Source organism: Phocoena phocoena, chromosome 12 (assembly GCF_963924675.1).
Source record: "Phocoena phocoena chromosome 12, mPhoPho1.1, whole genome shotgun sequence".
In the NCBI taxonomy this organism is placed as follows: Eukaryota; Metazoa; Chordata; class Mammalia; order Artiodactyla; family Phocoenidae; genus Phocoena; species Phocoena phocoena.
In genome coordinates, this window is record NC_089230.1 from 79313618 (window position 1) to 79338348 (window position 24731).

The 24731-nt window shown below is 37.2% G+C and overlaps 1 protein-coding gene across 2 annotated transcripts in view; it reads left to right on the top strand.

Annotated features, from left to right (window-relative positions):
* The window catches only part of TMEM30A (transmembrane protein 30A), a 40621-nt gene extending 16363 nt beyond the window's left edge, over positions 1–24258 (top strand). The window contains exons 2-7 of one of the 2 annotated variants that reach the window (XM_065888847.1): positions 7130–7237; positions 9612–9719; positions 14069–14156; positions 15202–15348; positions 16023–16229; positions 23576–24258. In XM_065888847.1, the coding sequence (XP_065744919.1) occupies positions 7130–7237; positions 9612–9719; positions 14069–14156; positions 15202–15348; positions 16023–16229; positions 23576–23769 (852 nt within the window). In that variant the 3' untranslated portion in view covers positions 23770–24258. The remainder of the gene's footprint in view (positions 1–7129; positions 7238–9611; positions 9720–14068; positions 14157–15201; positions 15349–16022; positions 16230–23575) is intronic. The other variant, XM_065888846.1, reaches the window with a different exon arrangement.
* Positions 24259–24731: the final 473 nt, after the last annotated feature.

The following is a 24731-nucleotide window of genomic DNA, read 5'->3' on the forward strand; positions in this document are numbered from 1 at the left end:
TTATTAGAATTCACATTCCATCATATTATTTTTGTTCAGTTAAATAAAGAATATATATCTTTGCTTAATCACAGCTGATGATCTGTCTTTCCTCCTTTGGCCTAGAAAATAATTTGAAAGAGAGTGGTTTAAGAGGTTTCTGTTCAAAGGCAAACAATATGCTAATAGGCCCAACTTTTTTTTTTAATCCTTAAATTTGACTTAGAAGAGAGAGAAGATGTGCAGAGATTATTAAATTAAAAAAATCGAAAAAAAATTAATATATTTTAACATAGATTTTTAAATATAGTTGATTTTTCTAAATGTTCTCATGTTTTCTTTCATCTTGTCAAAATCATAAAAGTTGGCTTTTAAGTGCGATATTGTGCATGAATAAGCCCTGGGTGGAAAGCTGTGGCCCCGCAGGGTTAGTGAAAAATTATATATGTTTTATCTCTCTTCATTTAGGAGACCTGTTTTTTTAGCTTGTTTTAATTACATGCCTAGCTTCTCTTAGATATTTGCAGTGAATGAAAATTTTCTCTAAACAAAGTTTCATTAGTAAGTAAGCTTTGATGCAGGACATTTCAATAGGTTATATCGGAATTTGACAAAACCAAGTTTTGTTAAGTAGTTTTGTGGTTTTTGAAAAGCAATTAGATGTAATTTTTAAAATTATTAAAAAAAATTTTATTGGAGTATGGTTGATTAACAATGTTGTGTTAGTTTCAGGTGTACAGCAAAGTGCTTCAGTTATGCATATACATATATTCATTCTTTTTCAGATTCTTTACCCATATAGGTTATTACAGAATATTGAGTAGAGTTCCCTGTGCTACCCAGTAGCTCCTTGCTGGTTATCTATTTTATATATGGTAGTATGTGTATGTTAATCCCAAGCTCCTAATTTATACCCCCTGCCCCATTTCCCCTTTGGTAACCATAAGTTTGTTTTTGAAATCTGTGAGTCTGTTTTGTAAATAAGTTCATTTTTTAAATTAGATTCCACATATGAGTGATATCATATGATATTTGTCTTTCTCTGTCTGACTTAGTTTGATAATCTCTGGTTCCATCCATGTTGCTGCAAATGGCATTCTTTTGTTCTTTTTTTATAGCTGAGTAATGCTCCATTGTATATATGTACCACATCTTTTTTTTTTTAAGATTTATTTATTATTTATTTATTTTTGGCTGTGTTGGGTCTTAGTTGCGGCACGTGGGATCTGCACTGAGGCATGCAGGATCTTTTGTTGAGGTGTGTGGCCTTCTCTCCAGTTGTGGCGTGCAGTCTCCAGGGTGTGTGGGCTCTGTAGTGGTGCGTGGGTTCCAGAGCGCTTGGGCTCTGTAGTTTTGTGGCACGTGGGCTGTAGTTGAGACACGTGAGCTCAGTAGTTGTGGCACCCAGGCTTAGTTGCCCCACTGCGTGTGGGATCTTAGTTCCCTGACCAGGGATCAAACCCGCGTCCCCTGCATCTTAAGGTGGATTCTTTACCACTGGACCACCAGGGAAGTCCCTGTGTACCACATCTTCTTTATCCATTCCTCTGTCGATAGCCATTTAGGTTGCTTCCATGTCTTGGCTGTTGTAAGTAGTGCTGCAGCGAACATTGGGGTGCATGTATTTTTTCGAATTGTGGTTTTCTCTGGATATATGCCCAGGAGTGGGATGGCTGGATAATGTGGTAGTTCTGTTTTTAGTTTTTTAAGGAACCTCCATACTGTTCTCCATAGCAAGAATAGGTACAATTGTAAATTGTACCAATTTACATTGCCACCAACAATATAGGAGGGTTCTGTAGATGTTGTAATTTGATGCTCTATTTTCTATATACATATTTTAACCTTCTTTTAATTATGAAAAGAAATTGAATATCCATATATAAAGTTTAAATGTTCAGCTTCAGAAATAAAGATTAGTTGGCTTTTTTTTTTTTTTACTTTATTAAAGACAATTAATTAGGGTTGCTAATGATAAAATTCTTATTTATCAAGAGAGTGATAGGTCATAGTCTGGGAGAAAAAATTGTTAAAAGGCATATCTGATAAAGGACTGTTACCAAAATGTACAAAGAACTCTTAATAGTCAATAAAAGAAAATGGAAAACCCTATTAAAAATGGGCAAAAGACCTGAACAGATACCTCACCTGACAATATCTTAGTCAGCTTAGGTTGCTATAACAAAATGTAGACTAGGTGGCTTAAACAACGGGTACTCATTTCTCACAGTCCTTGAGGCAGGGATGTCCAAGATCATGGTGCTGATAGGTTCAGTTCTTGGTGAGGACCCTCTTTCTGGCTTGCAGATGGCCACCTTCTTGCTGTGTCCTTACCACGGCATAGAGAGAAGGAGCTCTGATTTCTTTTCCTCTTCTTATTAAGGATACTAATCCCGTCATGGGGGCTCCACCGTCCTGACCTCATCTAAACCTAATTACTTTCCAAAGGCCTACTACCAAATGCTACCATACTGGGGATTAGGGCTTCAGCATAGAATTTGGAGGGAGAGGAGACACAAACATTTAGTTCATGCATTCTGCCCCCGTGCTCCTCAAATTCACGTCCTCACATGCAAAATACTTTCATTCCGTCATCAGCCCCAAAAGTCTCAGCTGGTTCCAGTATCGACTCTAAAGTCTAAACTGTCTTCTCAATATCATTTTAATCAGATATGGGTGAGACTCAAGGTATGATTCATCCTGAGGCAAAATTTCTCTCCAGCTGTGAACCTGTGGAACCAGATGTGCTTCCAAAATTCCATGGAGGGACAGGCATAGTATAGACGCTCAAATTTGAAAGGGGAAGAAATGAAAAGAAAGGGGTGATGAGTTCCAAGCAAGTCTCCAAAACCTAGCAAGACAAATGTCATCAGATCTTAAGGCTGGAGAGTAATACTCTCTGGTCTGACACTCTGCCTTCAGGACCCGCTGGGGTAGAAGTCCTGCCCCGAGGCTCCGGATTGCTGCCCTCTGGTCTGTTGAACTCCTCCCCCAGTATGAACCGAGGATGTAGCCATGATGGTCTCGAAATCATCTTTGGGATCATTCTTCTCATCTTGGAGAATCTATAGCACATTCTGTAGCCGAATGGCTGTATGGGCCAGTCCTGTAGGATCGAAGCGAGTCCCTCAGCTTTCCTTCATTTTGTCCCTTCTCTTTCCCCTTCCGTTCACACTGGCAGTGTTTCTGCTGGAATGGCTGATTAGGTCCATGGCTCAGACCCACACTAATCTCTTTATCGAATGATTGTTCAGCCACACTGTAGTATTCTCTTCAGAACAAGCTTTCTCATTTTTTGTAGTATGGATAGGTTTGAGAATTTTCCAAATCATAAGTTTTGGTCCCTTTTTGCTTAACATTATTCCTTAGTCCACTTGTTTCTCTCTTCTTACATTTTACTATAAGCAGTCAGGTGGAACCAAGACACTCTTTGAACACTGTGCTTGGAAATCTACCTAAATAGCCAGTTTCATCCCTCACAAGTTCTACATTCCACAAAACACTAGAGCACACTTTAGCCAAATTCTCTGCCACTTTATGACAAGGATCACCTTTTTTCCCATTGTCCAATAATGTTCCTCATTTCTGAGTAAGTCCTCACCAGGATGGCCTTTTACCATCTATGTTTCTACCAATATTCTAATCACATTTATTTATTAATTCTCTAAGGAGATGGAAGCTTTCTTTCTAACTCTCCTCATTTCTCTCTGAGATGTCACCAGAATCACCTTTAATGTTTATATTTCTAGCATGCATCTCAAATCTCCAGCCTCTAACCGTTTCCCAGTTCCAAAGCCACTTCTTTTTGAGTATTTGTTAAAACAGCACCCCACTTTTCAGTACCGAAATCTGTCAATTTGGGCTGCTATAAAAAAATATATATATATATAACTGATTCATTTTGTTGTAAAGCAGAAATTAACACACCATTGTAAAGCAATTATGCTCCAATAAAGATGTTAAAAAACAAAAAAAATAATATAGACTAGATGGCTTAAAAAACAGACATTTATTTCTCACAGTCTTAGAGGCTGGGAAGTCTAGATCAGGGTGCTGGCCGATTCAGTTCCTTCAGATTCTTCACCCTGAAAAGGGTGGAGACCGTTTTCCTGACTTGTATTGATAGATGGCTGCCTTCTCACTTTGTCCTCACGTTGCTGAGAGAGAGAGAGAGAGGGAGAGAGAGAGAGAGAGAGAGAGAGAGAGAGGGAGAGAGAGAGAGAGAGAGAGAGAGAGAGAGGGAGGGAGGGAGGGAGGGAGAGGGAGGGAGAGGGAGAGGGAGGGAGAGGGAGAGCATGAGCCGGAGCACGCTCTGGCCTTTCTTCTTCATCTTAGGAGGATACTAGTCGTATCACAGAGGCCCTACCTTCATGACCTCATCTAAACCTAATCCAGGGACTTCCCTGATGGCGCAGTGGTTAAGAATCTACCTGCCAATACAGGAGACACAGGTTCGATCCCTGGTCCAGGAAGATCCCACATGCCGCGGAGCAACTGAGCCTGTGCGCCACAACTACTGAGCCTGCACTCTGGAGCCCTCGAGCCACAGCTACTGGGCCCGCACGCGACAACTACTGAAGCCCTCATGCTCTAGAGCCTGCACACCGCAACTCCTGAGCCCATGCATCACAACTGCTGAAACCCGTGTGCTCTAGAACCCACATGCTGCAACTACTGAAGCCTGCATGCCTAGAGCCCGTGCTCTGCAACAAGAGAAGCCACCGCAATGAGTGGCCCGCGCACCTCAACAAAGAGTAGCCCCTGCTCGCCACAACTAGAGAAAGCCCGCGTGCCGCGACAAAGACCTAACGCAGCCAAAAATATAAATAAAATTTAAAAGATAAATAAATAACCCTAATCAATGTCCCCACCTCCAAATTAATCACATTGGGAATTAGGGCTTCAACATGTGAATTTTGGGGGGACATAAACCTTTAGTCCATAGTACACAGATGGCAAGTAAACAAGTGAAAGATGCTTGACATGATCATTAGGGAATTGCAGATTAAAACAACAGTGGGATACCACTACACAGCTGTTAGTGAAAACCCAAAACGTCAAGAGCTCCACATGCTGGCGAGGTTGTGGAGCAACAGGAACTCATTCATTGCCGGTGGGAATGCAAAGTGGTGCAGTCACTTTGGAAGACAGTTTGGCAGTCTCTTACAAAACTAAACATACTCTTACCATGAAATCCAGCATTTCTACTCCTTGTTATTTACATAAATGGGCTGAAAGCTTAGGTCCACACAAAAACCTGCATGTGGATGTTTATAGCAGTTTTACTTGTACTTGGCAAAACTTGGAAACAACCAAGATATCCTTCAGCAGGTGAATGGATAAATAATCTGTGGTGGACCAAGAAAATGGAATAATCTTCAATGCTAAAAAGAAATGTGCTGTCAAGCCATGAAAAGACAGTGAGGAACCTTAAATGCATATTCCTAAGTGAAAGAGGTAAATCCGAAAAGGCTACATACTTTATGATTCCAATTATGTGACATTCTGGAAAAGGCAGAACTATGGAGACAGTAAAAAGATCCATGGTTGTCAGGGCTTAGGGATAAGGGAGGAATGAATAGACAGAGTACAGAGGATCTTTTAGGCAGTGCAACTATTCTGTGTGATACTGTGATGGTATATATATGTCATTATACCCTTGTCAAAACCCATGGAATGTACAACACCTAGAGTGAACCTTAAGGTAAACCACTGCCTTTGGGTGATAATGGTGTGTCATTGTAGGGTCATCATTGGTAGCAAATGTATTACTCTGGTGAGGGATATTGATAATCAAGGAGATTGTGTATGTGTAGGTCCAGGAAGTATATGGGAACTCTGTAGTTTGCACTCAATTTCGCTGTGAACCTCAAACCACTCTAAAAAATAAAATCTATTAAAAAATTCGTATAATGGAAAAAGTTTTCTCATTTTAGCTATCAGGTCAGGTCTTCTGACAACAGCTGGTGTACTGCAATTCAATTCTGACACTGACCACCTGAGTTAGTGTCAGACTCCACAGGTGTCTGGTCCCCAACAATATACTTCAGAACCACTCAGACACCAGCTGCAAGTCAGGCTACCCATACTTCTGGCCAACTAGCTACAAATCCGGGAGTTCCCAAGCCCCCCTCTCCCCGACTGCCCTCACTTCAGATGCCAGTTGCAAGTTCAGAGGTCTCCAGGCCACTTGCATTTCTGACCAACTGCCTATAAATATGGGAGGTTACTGTAACTTCTCTCAGGTTCCATAATTTGCTGGAATGACTCAGAACTCAGGGAAGTGCTAGACTTACAATTATAGTTTTATCATAAATCATATAAACTAGGACCAGCTAAATGAAGAGACACATTTGGCAAGGTCTGGGAGAGTCTTGAATATAGAGCTTCGTGCCCTCTCCCTGTAGAATCAGGGCACATTGGTGGGTTAATCAACCCAGGAGCTCACCTGTGGTGGCCAGAGTTTTTATTGGAATTCCATGATGAAGGCATGATTGATTAAACATTGGCCACATGATTGAACTAAATTTCCAGCCTTCTCCCTCTTTCCAGAGTTTGGGCTGGTCCAGAGTCCCTAATCACATCTAGTCTTTCTGGTGACCAGCCCTCACCTGAGCCATCTCCTTAGCATAAACTCTAGGGTGACTCAAGGGGCTTATCAAAAACAAATGCACTCTTATCACCAGGGGAATTTAAGGGATTTAGAGGCTCCCTGCCTGGAACCCAGGAGAAAGATAAGACAGATTCTTAATTATCCAACACCAGGTTTTAAAGAAATGGTAGCCCTTGAGAAACCTGGTAGTTTTTTGTTTGTGTTTGTTTTTTTAATTTGAAAATGTGCCATGGAAAGCTGAGATGATGGAAAAGTTGTTTAGACTTTGTAGTTATTTAAACCTTTATACATCATGAAGTTTGAATTTTATATTTATGATTTTATGCGTAAATGTATTTCTTTTGGTAAAAAGGAGAGATGAGCCAGTAGGATGACATAGGACCCTTTCCAGTCAAAATAAACAGATGACCTTATAAAAAGGTTTTTTCTGGGCTATTATTGCTCCATCAGGCTCATTTTTCCCTCCGATAGCAAATTATTTCAGAGTGTATCCACTTTCTCCAAGGAAGTGTACTTAGTTATATTTTTCTCTTGCAGATTGATTATACCGGAACAGACCCTTCCAGTCCCTGCAATAAATGTTTGTCTCCGAATGTGACACCTTGTATTTGTACCATTAACTTCACACTGGAACAGTCATTTGAGGTCTGTATTCCCAAGTAGTGTTTTGGAAAAGCCATGCTTTAAAAAATATTGATATTATATTAAATTTTTTTTTTTTACTAGTTATTTTCTTCTTGTTGGTATGTTGCTTTAATTTATTGGGAATCTATACACTTTTGAGGAAGATTGTTTTGTTTTGCTATTGGATTATGCTGTCTGATAATTAAATATATTAATTTAATAGTTTATTGTAGTTAGTAGTTTAAATTAAATTTAAAACCTATTCTTTTTCTGGAAAATTTTATAACTGTACAAAAATGTTTTTTGTATCAAGTTTCTATCTACATCTACTTGTATTTAAAAAATTATTGCTCAAACTGTTCTGCCTACTTTTAATACTATAAGTTTTACTTTGGAAAATAAATACTAATTCACCCATTATTGCATTATTTTTTCATCAGATATGATAGATACTTTAACATAAATGCAAACACTTAGTAAAACCTTATTGACAAGCAGTTAGAATACCATCCGTGTGTGTGTGTGTGTGTGTGTGTGTGTGTGTGTGTGTGTGTGGTCTGTGTGTCTTTTGCATTCACACTTACCTGTCATTTTTCTTGGAAACTGAGCAGATGCTAAAGGACACAAAGATTCAGAAATAGGCATGACAAGACCCGTTTATGTTCTCCTTTACTTGAAAATTGAGCTTTAAAAAATTATTGTTTTATTCTTCAGGGAGCAAAACTGCTTTAATACATGCCAACTTTTTAGATTTTTGTAGCTATGCTTTAGATTTTCTTAAAGGTCGTTATGACTTTTGAGGTCCCTAATAGATGGTTGCCATCTAGTGGTTATGGATGCTGTTGCCCTGAGATAGTGGACTGTAAAGCTCCCTTTTTAAAAAATATGAAAATAAATTAGGGAGAAGACAGGAATTTAATTATTTTGTTTTGGCAGAAATAACATATAACTTTAAAACATCATAAAAATTTGATTTTTTATGTGATGGACAAACTATAAGTTGCATTAAGTTCTGCTTTTGTCAGAACAGGCAGAATTAAAGACATGGAAGAGACTTGTAATGACTTAGAAGCTCCACTAGTTTCTTCCCCCATACAAAAACATTAAGCATTTCAGAACTCTTCTTCTGCAAAGGTGATCATCCTCAGATTCATTCTTTTGTGGGCTCTGTGTTCCTTTACAAGCCCAAGCTGAATTAGACTAAAGCCTTTTCATAGAACAAAAAACCAACCAACCAAATAAATAAATGAAAGATTTCTATGTAAGTGTTTTCTTTATAAGGAATGGGAAAGTTTGCATATTTTGACATTTGAAAATCAAGCTTTAAATAAATGATTGTGTATATGAAAACAGCAAATCAAATAAAGCAAAATGTTATTGAATTCCTTTTTTTTTTCTGAATTCCTTTTAATTGAGTATAAGGTTATAGACAATGGAGGTAACAACCAGAAAGGAGAAGATAGCTGATGTTTTTGCCACCTCTAAAAATCTTAGTCATTCAAGATGACTTCATAACATCTTCTAAATAGTTACAATGTATGTAGGTTACCCTTATTTCCCAGGTTATTTCCAAGTTGACTCCACTGAATACATTAAAGTACTTTTCTTGATTATTATAAAGTGACTCATTATCTTAGATACTTTACTAATTATTAATTTGTTCATTACTAATATTATATAGTATCCTACTGAGAAATTTACTATGACCCAATTCAAGTTCAGAATTTATTTTGGGCAGTAATTGAAAGCTTGAAAGCATTATTCCTTTGAAAAGTTCATGCCAATTGGATGAAGACCAATCTGAATTAGAGAAGATTTAAAATTGAAAGTAGGGACTTCCCTGGCGGTCCAGTGGTTAAGGCTTTGCCTTTCAGTGCAGGGGGTGCAGGTTCGATCCCTGGTCGGGGAACTAAGATCCCACATGCCTCGTGACCAAAAAACCAAAACATAAAACAGAAGCAATATTGTAACAAATTCAGTAAAGACTTTAAAAATGGTCCACATCAAAAAAAAAATCTTTAAAAAAAAATAAATAAAACTGAAAGTTGATCAGACTAGGCTAATAGATTCCTTGAGAGCTTTTTTGTTTGTTTGTTTGTTTTAATGTAAATAGACGTCCTTGAGGTCTTTCAGAGTATTTTCAAAGTTGACTCTTGGAGTTTTGACCTTATTTGATTTGATTCTTTAACAGTATTTGATTTGGTTTGATTGTTTAACCTTATTTACAATTTGTACCATTTTGGATTGCTAAGTACTGGTAGAATTCACCCCAGTAACTGTTTTAAGTTATCACAAATTCTAAACTAGTGCAAATTACATAGCTTTTATGTATGCATGAAACAACTTCGTACTTAATAGTTTTATATGAACATTTTTTCCCTTTCTGTTTCTCTAGGGCAATGTGTTTATGTATTATGGACTGTCTAATTTCTATCAAAACCATCGTCGTTATGTGAAATCTCGAGATGATAGTCAACTAAATGGAGATCCTAGTGCTTTACTTGTAAGTAAAATGATGGAACATGAAACTACGGTGTCTAAGAACTAAGAACATGGGGTAATTGTTCAATTAGAAATGTTAAATTTAATAATGTTAGATGAAATTAAAGTGTTGTTTGACATTTTTAGTTTGTTTAGTGAAGGTTTTTAGTTAAAATTTTTTCCCCTGGAATTTGCACAGATTAATGATTTCTTGCAGCCAGAGGACAACCCGCTTGTTTCCGGTAGTATCATTGGGATTTTTGCTTTGTTAATCTGTTTGTAATGGAATTTTGATGAGTCTAGCATTCTGGGAATATAATTTGTTCTGTTTGAGTTTACTCATTATTAGTACACTGGGTAGGAATATGTAAATAAGCTACTTTTAATTTCTGAGATTGTGTTTTAGAATTGAACATGTATGCGCTTTGCTTTTTACCTTGTGGGGAGCCCGAGTACTAAAGTCCAAAGGGTGTGGGTTACTGAAAAACTGTCTGAGGAGCTTTTTGAAAATACAGATTCCAGGATTCTCCTAAGTCTCATATGTCTGTGTCTACAGGGGTGGAGCTCTAAAATATCTATTCTTAACAAGCTCCCCTTCTGATGCTCAGCCTGGTTTGCGAATCTGTGGACTAGAGGATCTTAGTTTCCTGACTGTTGTTCGGCTTCTCACAGTAGTGGTTGGTGCCCAAGTATTTTATATTATTGCTACCAATGCAGCAAACCTTTAGCAATTCAAGTATCTCTTAGAAACAGTGACACTCTTAGAATGCAATTTAGGACCATACTGGGACCAGAATGGTCCTGGTAAACGTAAAGTTACTCTAGGTTATCCTTCCTGGTTTTATTGCTATTTCCTGATGTTTGGGATCTTAAGAAATAATATGTCTATTTAAAGATTCTGGTTAGGTCTGCAATATCTTGTAGTCCATGTGGGATTTATGTTGTGGGATCCAACTTTTAGGACTCAAGTCCAGAGAAGGTGAAGGTCTGTGAGACACACCAAGTTGATGAGACACACCAAGAATTTGTTGATTGGGATCATAGATTGGGTGTGTTGAAAGACCTAGAAGTGGTGGTTGATTAACAGTTCCTTTATATAGATACACACTCTCTTCACTGAGGGCAAAAGAAGCTGAGATTCTTTTCTTCCAAACCTCAAGAGAGCTTTTAGACTAAACCTAAGTAAGGATTGATGAATTTTTTCTGTAAAGGGCCAAATAGTAAACATTTTCAGCTTTGCAGTTTATATAGTCTATTGCAGCTACTCACCTCTGCCATTTTAGAATGAATGCAGCCATGGAGAATACTTAAGTGAATGGGTAGCTGTGTTCCAATAAAACTTTATTTACAAAAACAGGTGCTGGGGTTGGATTTGGCCTGCAGGCTGTCATTTATCGATCCCTGGACTAGACCAAAATATATGACTTTAAGACCAGGTGGCTTTCAAAAATTTTAAAGATGTTAAGAACAGACAGATTGAAGTTCAAGTAACTTAACATTGTATATAAGGCCCTTCACAATCTGATGTCAGCCTACCACTTCAGCTTCATTGATTTTATATTCTATCCTTAATGTACCTTTGGCCTGGCTGCCCTGAGCCATATATGCTGTTCCCTAACCATGCCTGGTGCTGCAGGTAATCTGCCCATTTGGGCATTTCCATTTCATTTGTCTAGAATGTGGTTTTTACTCTTTCCCTGGAGGTCCTCTCACCTCAGGCCTGCTGTTTACTTTAGTGTCTCTGGATGCACAATAACTTCTTTACGTATTTACTTCATTCATACCCTGTTCCAAGTCACTTCTCACTTAACACACTGTCTCCCCATATCATCTACTCTTGCTCTTCCTTTCCAGGTCATTTTCTGCAGAGCTGCTAGAGTGATCTTTTAAAAAAAGTAAATACCACTTCCCTGCTTAAAATCTTTCAGTGGTTTGTTTACTCAGGATGATCTGAGCTATGCATGACTCTCCAGTCTCATCATATGTCATTTTCTTTATTGCCATGCTCTAACTACACTCCCTGTTTGCCTTCTCAGAGGTATCAAGTTCTTTCTAAATGGTGTGTACTGTTCTCTCTGCTTAAAGCTCTCTTCTGCCTGCTCTTCACGTGGCTGTCTCCTACTTTCTTTAGGTCTTAACTTTCATGATACTACCTCCAGAGACAGTCTTCCCCTTATCTTCTGTCCTCCCAACTACACTGCAAGCTCATGAGAGCAGGGAGCATGACATTCTTTAATCACCATATACCAAGTGCCTCTCCAGTACCTAGCACACGAAAGGCATTTAATAAATATATATGGAATGAATATAGACACCTTTATCATGGCTCTTATTTCATATTATAGTTGGTTGTATTTGAGTCTGTTTCCTATATTACATTGTGAGCGGCTGAAAAGCAGGGACTTTTTTTTCATTTTTCCATTTCTAGCACCTTACATGGTATGTGGTACATGTTAGGTACTCTTTATTAAATGGCTTTCCTAAGCCAGTTACTGCAAAGTACCTAGCATTGCTTAGTTCAGTATCTGATGCATAGGTAGTAAATATTTTTCTTTTTTTAAAAAAACTTCAATAATTTAGTAGTTAGAAGATGGTTCTTCGGGACACTAGTCCACCATCTTTTCTGGTTTTCCAAATAAAGTTGCTATTCCTTTCCCCCCTCCCCTCCAAAATGGTTTAGTGGTTAAAATATATTTGCCCCATTGAGAGTTTATTTACCTTATTTTTTTGAAATCAGTTTTCATCCAAACATTCAAATAGTAATAAGCCAGTCATACATTGTCTATCTTCATGGTCTTAGAATACTAACTTTCTGAACGTAGATGTCTTAGGGACCAAAAAGCTGAGAAGTCAAGTATTAAAGAGACTTTATGAGATTCTCTGCCAGAATGTAGATACAAGTCAAGGTTGGTTATAATGGAATAGCCCTAAGAGGCCTAACTAGGTTCTAGTTAATTTCAGATCGAGACTATCTTGGTTTGTTTATGTGTTGTGAGACATGGCTTAATGTGGCCTTGGAGTCGCAGAACAGCTCAGATGTATACCTAATATCAGACTTGGTAGAATCTCTGGATTAATCCTACAGCTTCCACGTTTCCTTGAGATCTTCAACAGGGACTAAGCCAAAACCAAATCTGGAGGACAGGTGAAGTGCTGTTTGCCTTGCCAACATTTGTGCTTTCTTTATACCTGGGTGCACAACTTAGAGAAGATTGGTATATTCTAGGAGTCTGCATTAGACTTTTCCTTCCTCCCTCCCTCCCTTCCAAATTACAAAATTTGAAATTATCTACTTGAACATGTTAATTTTATAAGTGAAGTGCAGATAAATCAAGGGACTTGTGCAGAGTCACATAGTACATAGCTGGAACTAGAAGCTCAGGTCTTTTTTTTTTTTCTTTTTAATATTTATTTATTTGGCTGTGCTGGGTTTTAGTTGCAGCATGTGGGAGCCACGTGTGGGATCTTCGCTGCAGCATGCGAGATCTTTGGTTTTTTTAGTTGCGACACGCAGGATCATTTTTAGTTGCGGCGTGCGGGATCTTTAGTTGTGGCACGCGGGCTGTTAGTTGCGGCATGCAGGAGGGATCTAGTTCCCTGACCAGGGATCAAACCCGGACCCCCTGCATTGGGAGCCCAGGGTCTTAACCACTGGACCACCAGGGAAGTCCCGAAGCTCCAGTCTTCTTACTTCCAGTTTAAGATTCCTTTCATTCTGTCACAGCTGGATTGACAATAGACGGCGTCTTAGTTTTTCTTGTGCAGAAAACATTTTGTAGTTATGATTTCTGTGTTGATATGAAAATTGTTTAAAATGTCAGTTTGGGGGCTTCCCTGGTGGCGCAGTTGTTGGGAGTCCACTTGCCAACGCAGGGGACACAGGTTCACACCCTAGTCTGGGAAGATCCCACATGCAATGGAGCAACTAAGCCCGTGCGCCACAACTACTGAGCCCGTGCGCCTAGAGCCTGTGTTCCACAACAAGAGAAGCTGCCGCAATAAGAAACCCATGCACCGCAATGAAGAGTAGCCCCCGCTTGCTGCAACTAGAGAAAGCCCGTGCACGGCAACAAAGACCCAGTGCAGCCAAAAATAAAATAAATAAATTTATAAAAAGAGAAAAAAGTCAATTTGACATATACCTATATGACAGTATATGCAAAAAAGGCTATAATGTAGTAATGTTAAGGAATATATTTTGAGTTATTAAATGTGGTATTATTTATAGTCTGTTTATAATATAGACATTTTATATGCATTGCAAGTGAGAAATATGTAGGGATTGAATTTTTAATCAGTAATTAGGACTAACTCATAGTTCGCCCAGAGGCCTGGGTAATAACTTCTCTCTTTTTTCCTTCTAAATACCAGAATCCCAGTAAGGAATGTGAGCCTTATCGAAGAAATGAAGACAAACCAATTGCTCCTTGTGGAGCTATTGCCAACAGCATGTTTAATGGTATGAGACAGAGATAAACAAAGATGATATATATATATATATATATATAATACTGTAGTTAGGAGTATTTGTATAATCTTTCAGAAACATAAATGAGATTGAGAAATTCAACAGCTTTAAGATAAATATGTGAATTAGTGGGGTATTATAATGCTTTATGACTTTCTTTTGTGAATTCTTATATTTTAAGAATGAATTTCTGTCTCTGGGAAGAAAGAAGCAGGGACATTCTGCTAACTTACTATTTCATACATGATAAAATAAATGCCAGGCTACCTTTACCAACAACTTTGAATATTTATACCATTAGATAGGGGCTACAGTTGATCATTTAGAGCAGCACTGTCTGATATGAATGTAATGTGAACCGTAAATGTGAGACGTGTATAATTTTAAGCTTTCTGGTAGTCACATTAAAAAAAACAATAAAAAAGAAACAAGTGAAATTAATTTTAATTATACTTTATTAAACTCAGTATGCCGCACATATTATCATTTCAGCAGGTAAGTGATATTCAGTATACAAAAGTTATTAGTGAGATATTTTATATACTAATTTTTATACTAAATCTTTGATGTCTGATGTACATTATATCCTTACAAAACATAGTCATTTGGACCAGCCGTAATTTCAGGGGCTCTGTAGCCATATAGCTAGTGATTACCAGATTGGATAGTGCAGAGAGAGAAATTGATAAGCCAGAAGCTATTTAGCAGTGCTTTTTTTTTTTTTTTAAAGAATAGAGACAGATTTACCTTGCAAATTGTTTTAGTTGTAATATTAAAACATTTGACCATATCACATATCAGTTAGCCATGTAGGAAAATGACCTGGAACTATTGAGGGAAGGCAAGTTCATCTAGGATTATAAAGTTACCATAGTTAATTCACATGTAAATAATCAAGAGCAAATGCTCATCATGTGCCTGCTTCGTTACAACCACTTTGGGGAGCAAGTACCAGATCCTCATTTCTCATGGAAGAAAGCCGGTCCTATGGATTTTCAGTAGATGTTTAGCAGTATCTTCCTTTTCTTGTGTTTAGATACACTAGATTTGTTTCTGGTTGGCAATGAATCTGATCCTACACCTATTCATTTGATAAAGAAAGGTATTGCTTGGTGGACAGATAAAAATGTGAAATTCAGAAATCCCCCTGGAGCAGACATTCCCCTAGAAGAACGATTCAAAGGTAAAATATTACTAATATCCCTTAAAACATAAGCTAGGCGTTTTAATGAAGTACCTAAAATTTTCTGTCTTTAGAATCTTAAAAAAGTTTATGCTTTTTAAAAAGCAACTTTTCTTAACTTGTTGTCAAGTTAGGTAAAATATGTAGTATCGTCTAATGTACTGAAATTCTAAAGGAAAAGTAGTGTACTTTTAATCTTGAATTTCTCTGGTATTTCCTTGTAAGCGTTTCAGCCATAATCTTTTAAAATTGTGACAAGGTTTATTTTAAACAAGTATTTATTTGTTTATTTATTTTAATTATTAATAGTTATAAGTCCAAATTTCTTTTTGTTTCTATGCCTCCTTGATTTCACAGTGTAATGTTTCTTACCATTATATCTTTGAATTAAGTCATTTGCTTTTTGGAATATACTCAGTAGCCTACTTTTAGTATTCTCTTAATTGAGATATCAATCAAATCTTTGTAATTATTTGTTAAGTTTTTATGTGAAGAATTGGTTTCTCTTTCGATTTTAAGACTTCCTCAGAATATGAATATATTTCTACTTTTGAACATAAGGAAAATATTCATCTTGTGTATCTTTGTTTTATTAGAGTGTGAATTTTCAGTGAAACTCTCAATAGAATTGAATGTCTTGTCTCCCCACCCCACACCGATCTCTCCTTTTTAAGGCACAACAAAGCCAGTAAACTGGGTTAAACCAGTATATATGCTGGATCCTAACGAAGATAATAGTGGGTTCATAAATGAGGATTTTATTGTTTGGATGCGTACTGCAGCATTACCTACTTTTCGTAAGTTGTATCGTCTTATAGAGAGGAAAAGTGATTTACATCCGACATTACCAGCTGGACGATACTATTTGAATATCACATACAGTATCCTTTTTTGGCCATGTGCACAGATTCAAAGAATTTGAAAGGAGTGTAGTCCAATCTTGTCTCAGTTATGTGGCATGCTACTTTGTGTTTTAGTTTTGCTCTCTGCATTTTTATGAGTATGTGTGTATGTATGAGAAAGTCTCTTTTAACTTGTTTCTTCCAGAAATGCCTTTAAGTTTTAAATACTTTGTACTAGAGTTCAAGCATCTTATTTGGTAAAATTATTTAAAATGTAGGTGCTAGATTTATTAATAAGTTAAGATATTTTTAAAAGAGAGATAGTAATTCAGCTTAATGCAAAGGCTACTACTCACTTAGTAAATCTAAGTGTTGGTGGTACTGGGCTGTTTTAATCTATATTTTTTTAGATAATAAAAATCAGCAAATTTGTTATTTCATATCAACATAATTATTTATAATTATTGCTCTGTTTACAATATCAAAACATTTTTATCATTAGCTGTATTGTTCCACCTTAATAATTTAGGCATACTTTTCAGTGCTGATAAATATCATTAATTTCATCCTGACTATATGTCAACGTTATACTAAGTACTTTCCATGTATTATTTTATTATTTCAAGCATTGTGAGGCAGGTGTCATCTCCATGTTATAGACAAGAATATAGGAACATAGAGCATTTAAGTAACTTAACTGAGATTACACAGGCGATAGAAGAATCAGGGATCATAATCGAGCTGTGTTGACTTTACCATCAACCATCACTGTAGGCTGCATCCCTAGCTGGTTCACTCAAGTAGTCAGACCAGTCCATATTGGCCTGGATGCAAAGTCTTTCCTAAGCCAGAAATATTGGGCACTAACTTTTATTCTCAACAAAATCCTTACATCTTTTAATTTCTAGCCCATTGCTCGTATATATCGTGAATGAAAAATTTTCAAATATTAGCATGTGTGCTGATGATCTTACATTTTTGATTTTTCATAACCCAAATTAGCTATAAGTATATAGTTTTAGCTTTATAATGGATTAATAAACGGTTAAGTTAATAGACCTAATTTCAAAATAAAGACCTATTTGTAGCCTTAGTTTTTTGATTTTGCACCTCAGTAGACGACTGAACATGACCTGAGAGTGACAGACTGAAAGTGACCAAGTGTTTGAAACTAGGCCTACATAGCAGAAATTTTAGACAGACAGACCCAGTTTAGGTGCTGGTAGGAAGAACATTATCCTGAGGCTATGGCCAAAGTAGAGGGTGACCTGTAGCCTACGGCACAATAAAGGGAAATCTTTGGAGCACTCAGGAGTTCTTAGTTGACAGATAATTTGCACCAAGGGAACTTTTAGGAGGAATGCAGACTATTTTGAAAATCCATACAACAGGAATTTGACCTGCAGAACGTTAAGGGTTAATTATCAAAATCGGGTATAAGGTGGGAACTGGGTATTAGAATCAAGGCAGAAGCCCACTTTATAGGCTTGTGATATAGAGAGACTAGCATGGGTGATTTGATACCACATCCCATAGAGTGTTGGGTTAGTTAGAGTTCTTACAGTCATTCCTGGCTCAGGTTGGGATTGATTTAAGAACTAGTAGAGCTGAGCCTGCCATTGGAGTCACAGCCGGGCTGGGGAGTCATCTGCCGGGCTGGGGAGCTACGGAAGCTGGAGAAAGAGATGGGAACTAACACGATTCAAAAGATGCTTTTGAAAAAGTTGTAAACCTTTTGCATAGGGACTTAGTTCTGTCTTCTTCTCTTCCCTAACTCTTGCCAAATCCTAGAACTGGTCCGTGTTGGTAGCTCATCCAACATGTTGGTGTCCCATTTCTCAAATTTGTTTAAGGATCCACCCTTCAATTCCACTCTGTTTTAGTCGTCAGTCCAGTGTCACACCGTGAGTTTCACCATTGCTCCAAATCACTAATGTAAAACTTCATTGTCATGCTTTTCGACCTTGTGCTGAGTCGTCCCATACTCTCCTAACTACACTCTTGCTACATGTGCTCTTTGAGCTCATAGAGAACCCTAATCTCTTCATTCTTCCTTTTTCTCCTGGTCTGTCAAGCTCTTTTTCCTCTATGGGTTTCATTGCTATTTATCTGAAATATATTTTCACATTACAGACCTTTTACCCCTCCTGTGTAATGAGAACAGAAATATCTAAGAAATGAGAAATTATATAACCCTTAACTTTAGTTGTTTTTGCTTGTAAACTGTACTGGCTTTTATTTTGTTATTTTTCCTATTTATTTATTTATTTTCGTATTAGTCATCCATTTAATACACATCAGTGTATACATGTCAATCCCAATCTCCCAATACATCACCCCACCCCCACCCCCAGCCGCTTTCCCCCCTTGGTGTCCATACGTTTGTTCTCTGCATCTGTGTCTCTATTTCTGCACTGCAAACCGGTTCATCTGTACCATTTTCTAGGTTCCACATATATACGTTAATGTACGATATTTGTTTTTCCCTTTCTGACTTACTTCACTCTGTATGATAGTCTCTAGATCTATCCACGTCCCTACAAATGACCCAACTTCATTCCTTTTCATGGCTGAGTAATATTCCATTGTATATATGTACCACATCTTCTTTATCCATTCATCTGTCGATGCGCATTTAGGTTGCTTCCCTGACCTGGCTATTGTAAATAGTGCTGCAGTGAACATTGAGGTGCATGTGTCTTTTTGAATTATGGTTTTCTCAGGGTACATGCCCAGTAGTGGGATTGCTGGGTCATATGGTAATTCTATTTTTAGCTCTTTAAGGAACCTCCATACTGTTCTCCATAGTGGCTGTATCAACTTACATTCCCACCAGCAGTGCAAGAGGGTTCTCTTTTCTCCACACCCTCTCCAGCATTTGTTGTTTGTAGATGTTCTGATGATGCCCATTCTAACCTGTGTGAGGTGATAGCTCATTGTAGTTTTGATTTGCATTTCTCTAATAATTAGTGATGCTGAGCAGGTTTTCATGTGCTTCTTGGCCATCTGTAAGTCTTCTTTGGAGAAATGTCTATTTAGGTCTTCTGCCCATTTTTGGATTGGGTTGTTTGTTTTTTAATATTGAGCTGCATGAACTGTTTATATAGTTTGGAGATTAATCCTTTGTCTGATGATTCATTTGCAAATATTTTCTCCCATTCTGAGGGTTGTCTTTTCGTCTTGTTTATGGTTTCCTTTGCTGTGCAAAAAGCTTTTGAGTTTCATTAGGTCCCATTTGTTTGTTTTCATTTCCATTACTCTAGGAGGTAGATCAAAAAAGATCTTGCTGTGATTTATGTCAAACAGTGTTCTTCCTATGTTTTCCTCTAAGAGTTTTATAGCGTCCGGTCTTACATTCAGGTCTCTAATCCATTTTGAGTTTATTTTTGTGTATGGTGTTAGGGAGTTTTCTAATTTCATTCTTTTACTTGTAGCTGTCCAGTTTTCCCAGCACCACTTAGTGAAGAGACTGTCTTTTCTCCATTGTATATCCTTGCCTCCTTTGTCATAGATTAGTTGACCATAGGTGCGTGGATTTACCTCTGGGCTTTCTATCCTGTTCCATTGATCTATATTTCTGTTTCTGTGCCAGTACCATACTGTCTTCATGACTGTACCTTTGTATAGTCTGAAGTCAGCGAGTCTGATTCCTCCAGCTCCGTTTTTTCCCCCTCAAGACTGCTTTGGCTATTCGGGGTCTTTTGTGTCTCCGTTACAAATTTTAAGATTTTTTGTTCTAGTTCTGTAAATGCCATTGGTAATTTGATAGGGATTGCATTGAATCTGTAGATTGCTTTGGGTAGTCATTTTCACAACATTGATTCTTCCAATCCAAGAACATGGTATGTCACTCCATCTGTTGGTATCATCTTTAATTTCTTTCATCAGTGTCTTATAGTTTTCTGCATACAGGTCTTTTGTCTCCCTAGGTAGGTTTATTCCTAGGTATTTTATTCCTTTTGTTGCAGTGGTAAATGGGAGTGTTTCCTTAATTTCTCTTTCAGATTTTTTTATCATTAATGTATAGGAATGCAAGAAATTTCTGTGCATTAATTTTGTATCCTGCAACTTTACCAAATTCATTGATTAGCTGTAGTAGTTTTCTGGTGGCATCTTTAGAATTCTCTATGTATAGTGTCATATCATCTGCAAACAGGGACAGTTTTACTTCTTCTTTTCCAATTTGTATTCCTTTTATTTCTTTTTCTTCCCGGATGCCGTGGCTGGGATTTCCAAAACTATGTTGAATAATAGTGGTGAGAGTGGGCAACCTTGTCTTGTTCCTGATCTTAGAGGAAATGCTTTCAGTTTTTCACCATTGAAAATGATGTTTGCTGTGGGTGTCCTATATGGCCTTTATTATGTTGAAGTAGGTTCCCTCTATGCACATTTTCTGGAGAGTTTTTATCATAAATGGGTGTTGAATTTTGTCAGAAGCTTTTTCTGCAGCTATTGAGATGATCATATAGTTTTTATTCTTCAATTTGTTAATATGGTTTATCACATTGATTGATTTGCGTATATTGAAGAATCCTTGCATCCCTGGGATAAATCCCACTTGATCATGGTGTATGATCCTTTTAATGTGCTGTTGGATACTATTTGCTAGTATTTTGTTGAGGATTTTTGCATCTATATTCATCAGTGATATTGGTCTGTAATTTTCTTTTTTTGTAGTATTTTTGTCTGGTTTTGGTATCAGGGTGATGGTGGCCTCATAGAATGAGTTTGGGAGTTTTCCTTCCTCTGCAATTTTTTGGAAGAGATTGAGAAGGATGGGTGTTAGCTCTTCTCTAAATGTTTGATAGAATTCACCTGTGACGCCATCGGGTCCTGGACTTTTGTTTGTTGGAAGATTTTTAATCACAGTTTCAATTTCGTTACTTGTGATTGGTCTGTTCATATTTTCTATTTCTTCCTGGTTCAGTCTTGGAAGGTTATACCTTTCTACGAATTTGTCCATTTCTTCCAGGTTGTCCATTTTATTGGCATAGAGTTGCTTACAGTAGTCTCTTAGGATACTTTGTATTTCTGTGGTGTCTGTTGTAACTTCTCCTTTTTCATGTCTAATTTTATTGATTTGAGTCTTCTCCCTCTTTTTCTTGATGAGTCTGGCTAATGGTTTATCACTTTTGTTTATTCTCTCAAAGAGCCAGCTTTTAGTTTTATTGATCTTTGCTACTGTTTTCTTTGTTTGTATTTCATTTATTTCTGCTGTAATCTTTATGACTTCTTTCCTTCTGCTAACTTTGGGTTTTGTTTGCTCTTCTTTCTCTAGTTCCTTTAGGTGTAAGATTAGATTGTTTATTTGCAATTTTTCTTGTTTCTTGAGGTAGTCTTGTATAGCTATAAACTTCCCTCTTAGAACTGCTTTTGCTGCATCCCATAGGTTTTGGATCATCGTGTTTTCATTGTCATTTGTCTCTAGGTATTTTTTGATTTCCTCTTTGATTTCTTCAGTGATCTCTTGGTTATTTAGTAATGTATTGTTTAGCATCCATGTTTGTGTATCTTACATTTTTTTCCCTGTAATTGATTTCTAATCTCATAGCGTTGTGGTCAGAAAAGATGCTTGATATGATTTCAATTTTCTTAAATTTACTGAGGCTTGATTTGTGACCCAAGATGTGATCTATCCTGGAGAATGTTCCATGTGCACTTGAGAAGAAAGTGTAATCTGCTGTTTTGGGATGGAATGTCCTATAAATATCAATTAAATCTATCTGGTCTGTTGTGTCATTTAAAGCTTGTGTTTCCTTATTAATTTTCTGTTTGGATGACCTGTCCATTGGTGTAAGTGAGGTGTTAAAGTCCCCCACTATTATTGTGTCACTGTCGATTTCCTCTTTTATAGCTGCTAGCAGTTGCCTTATGTATTGAGGTGCTCCTATGTTGGGTGCATATATATTTATGATTGTTATATCTTCTACTTGGGTTGATCCCTTGATCATTATGTGGTGTCCTTCCTTGTCTCTTGTAACATTCTTTATTTTAAAGTCTATTTTATCTAATATGAGTATTGCTACTCCAGCTTTCTTTTGATTTCCATTTGCATGGAATATCTTTTTCCATCCCCTCTCACCTTCAGTCTGTATGTGTCCCTAGGTCTGAATTGGGTCTCTTGTAGACAGCATATATATGGGTCTTGTTTTTGTATCCATTCAGCAAGCCTGTGTCTTTTGGTTGGAGCATTTCCTCGATTCACGTTTAAGGTAGTTATTGATATGTATGTTCCTATTGCCATTTTCTTAATTGATTTTGTAGGTCCTTTTCTTCTCTTGTGTTTCCCACTTAGAGAAGTTCCTTTAGCATTTGTTGTAGAGATGGTTTGGTGGTGCTGAATTCTCTTAGCTTTTGCTTGTCTGTAAAGCTTTTGATTTCTCCTTCGAATCTGAATGAGATCCTTGCTGGGTAGAGTAATCTTGGTTGTAGATTCTTCCCTTTCACCACTTTAAGTATATCATGCCACTCCCTTCTGGCTTGCAGAGTTTCTGCTGAGAAATCAGCTGTTAACCTTATGGGAGTTCCCTTGTATGTTATTTGTCATTTTTCCCTTGCTGCTTTCAATAATTTTTCTTTGTCTTTAATTTTTGCCAATTTGATTACTGTGTATCTCGGCATGTTTCTCCTTGGGTTTATCCTGTCTGGGACTCCCTGCGCTTCCTGGACTTGGGTGGCTATTTCCTTTCCCATGTTAGGGAAGTTTGCGACTATAATCCTTCAAATATTTTTTTCGGGTCCTTTCTCTCTTCTTCTGGGACATTTGTAATGCAAATGGTGTTGCGTTTAATGTTTTCCCAGAGGTCTCTTAGGCTGTCTTCATTTCTTTTCCGCTGCAAGGAATTCCACCATTGTGTCTTCCAGGTCACTTATCTGTTCTTCTGCCTCAGTTATTCTGCTATGGATCCCTTCTAGTGTATTTTTCATTTCAGTTATTGTATTGTTCATCTCTGTTTGTTCTTTAATTCTTCTAGGTCTTTGTTAAACATTTCTTGCATCTTCTCGATCTTTGCCTCCATTCTTTTTCCGAGGTCCTGGATCATCTTCACTATCATTATTCTGAATTCTTTTTCTGGAAGGTTGCCTATCTCCACTTCATTTAGTTGTTTTTCTGGAGTTTTATCTTGTTCCTTCATCTGGTACATAGCCCTCTGCCTTTTCATCTTGTCTCTATATTGGCTTTTACTACTAACATTTAATTTGTGAAATCAGTCCTTTTGGATAATAATTATATAATTATTTTGTGATTCAGAACATATGAGTAAGGTGCCTGTGTATTGTAGAATTTTACCAATGAATTACAAGCAATTAAATGCCAACTTTTTAAGTTGTATTTTAAAAATCAAGTAAGTAGACATGGAAAAGTCTTCCTATACACTCTTCAGATTACCCTGTACATTCATTTGATGGACGAAAACGGATGATCTTGAGCACTATTTCATGGATGGGAGGAAAAAATCCATTTTTGGGGATTGCTTACATCGCTATTGGATCCATCTCCTTCCTTCTGGGAGTTGTACTGCTAGTAATTAATCATAAATATAGAAACAGTAGTAATACTGCCGACATTACCATTTAATTTTATATTTTGAAAACAAATTTCCTGCATGTGCATCAAGGCCAGTCCTATTCAGCCTAGCTTTCAAATGCTGATGTCTGGTTAGTATGTCATTTTTGAAGTTGGCACATAACTTTGTTTTTTTAAAGCTGTCTTTGTCCTTTGCTTCTTCCTTATGGATGACTTATGAAAATATATGACGGGTATAAAACAAATTCGCTATACTGATCATATCAACACTGTAACTGCTGAAATGGCATTCTTATGTTTCCTTTCTGATGGGACAGTCCGTATGATGCATGGAGCCTCTTTCATGTGAAAGGCGTCTGCTGCTTAAATGTTTATGCTGTGTTGATAATATTATATTGACATATGATACTGTATATGTGTGCCTATTGTATGAAGAAAGTGATTACAAGATGTGTGAGTATAATGACTTGCTGACCCTTTAGGATTCATAGTTACAAAAAGATGAAGAAAGACCAAATCTAAATAAAACACTTCATCCTTTTCACAGGTCGTGTGTAAAGGCTTAAAGTACCATCTTTGTTGAGGTGGTTCATGTATTCAGTTTATCCAGTACAGTTCTTTGTCAAGCTTAGATTTGATTTCAAAGGACCTATTTACCTGTCTAGAATAGGAATTAATGCTCATGGTAGGTCTCCGGTAGGAAGATTTAAAATTCCTCTTTCCATTTGGTTAAGATGTTGCAGTCAGGAAACCCATCTCATTTGATGTTTTTACATGTGACCATTTCCCTTGAAGCTTACACTTCATAAGGGATGAAAGAATATAGGTGAGCTTGGAAAGCTTCTTGGCCGACCTTTATCTTCTGCCTCAACTGTCAACCAGATGTAAATGTTCAAAGGAGACTGTTTTCATTGTGGTATTTAACATTAAGAAATTTGCTGCAGCATTGGAAATACCTCAAGCTGGTTTTATTTTGCAGGTAAGTGTTTTGACTTAAGTACTAATATTATCTT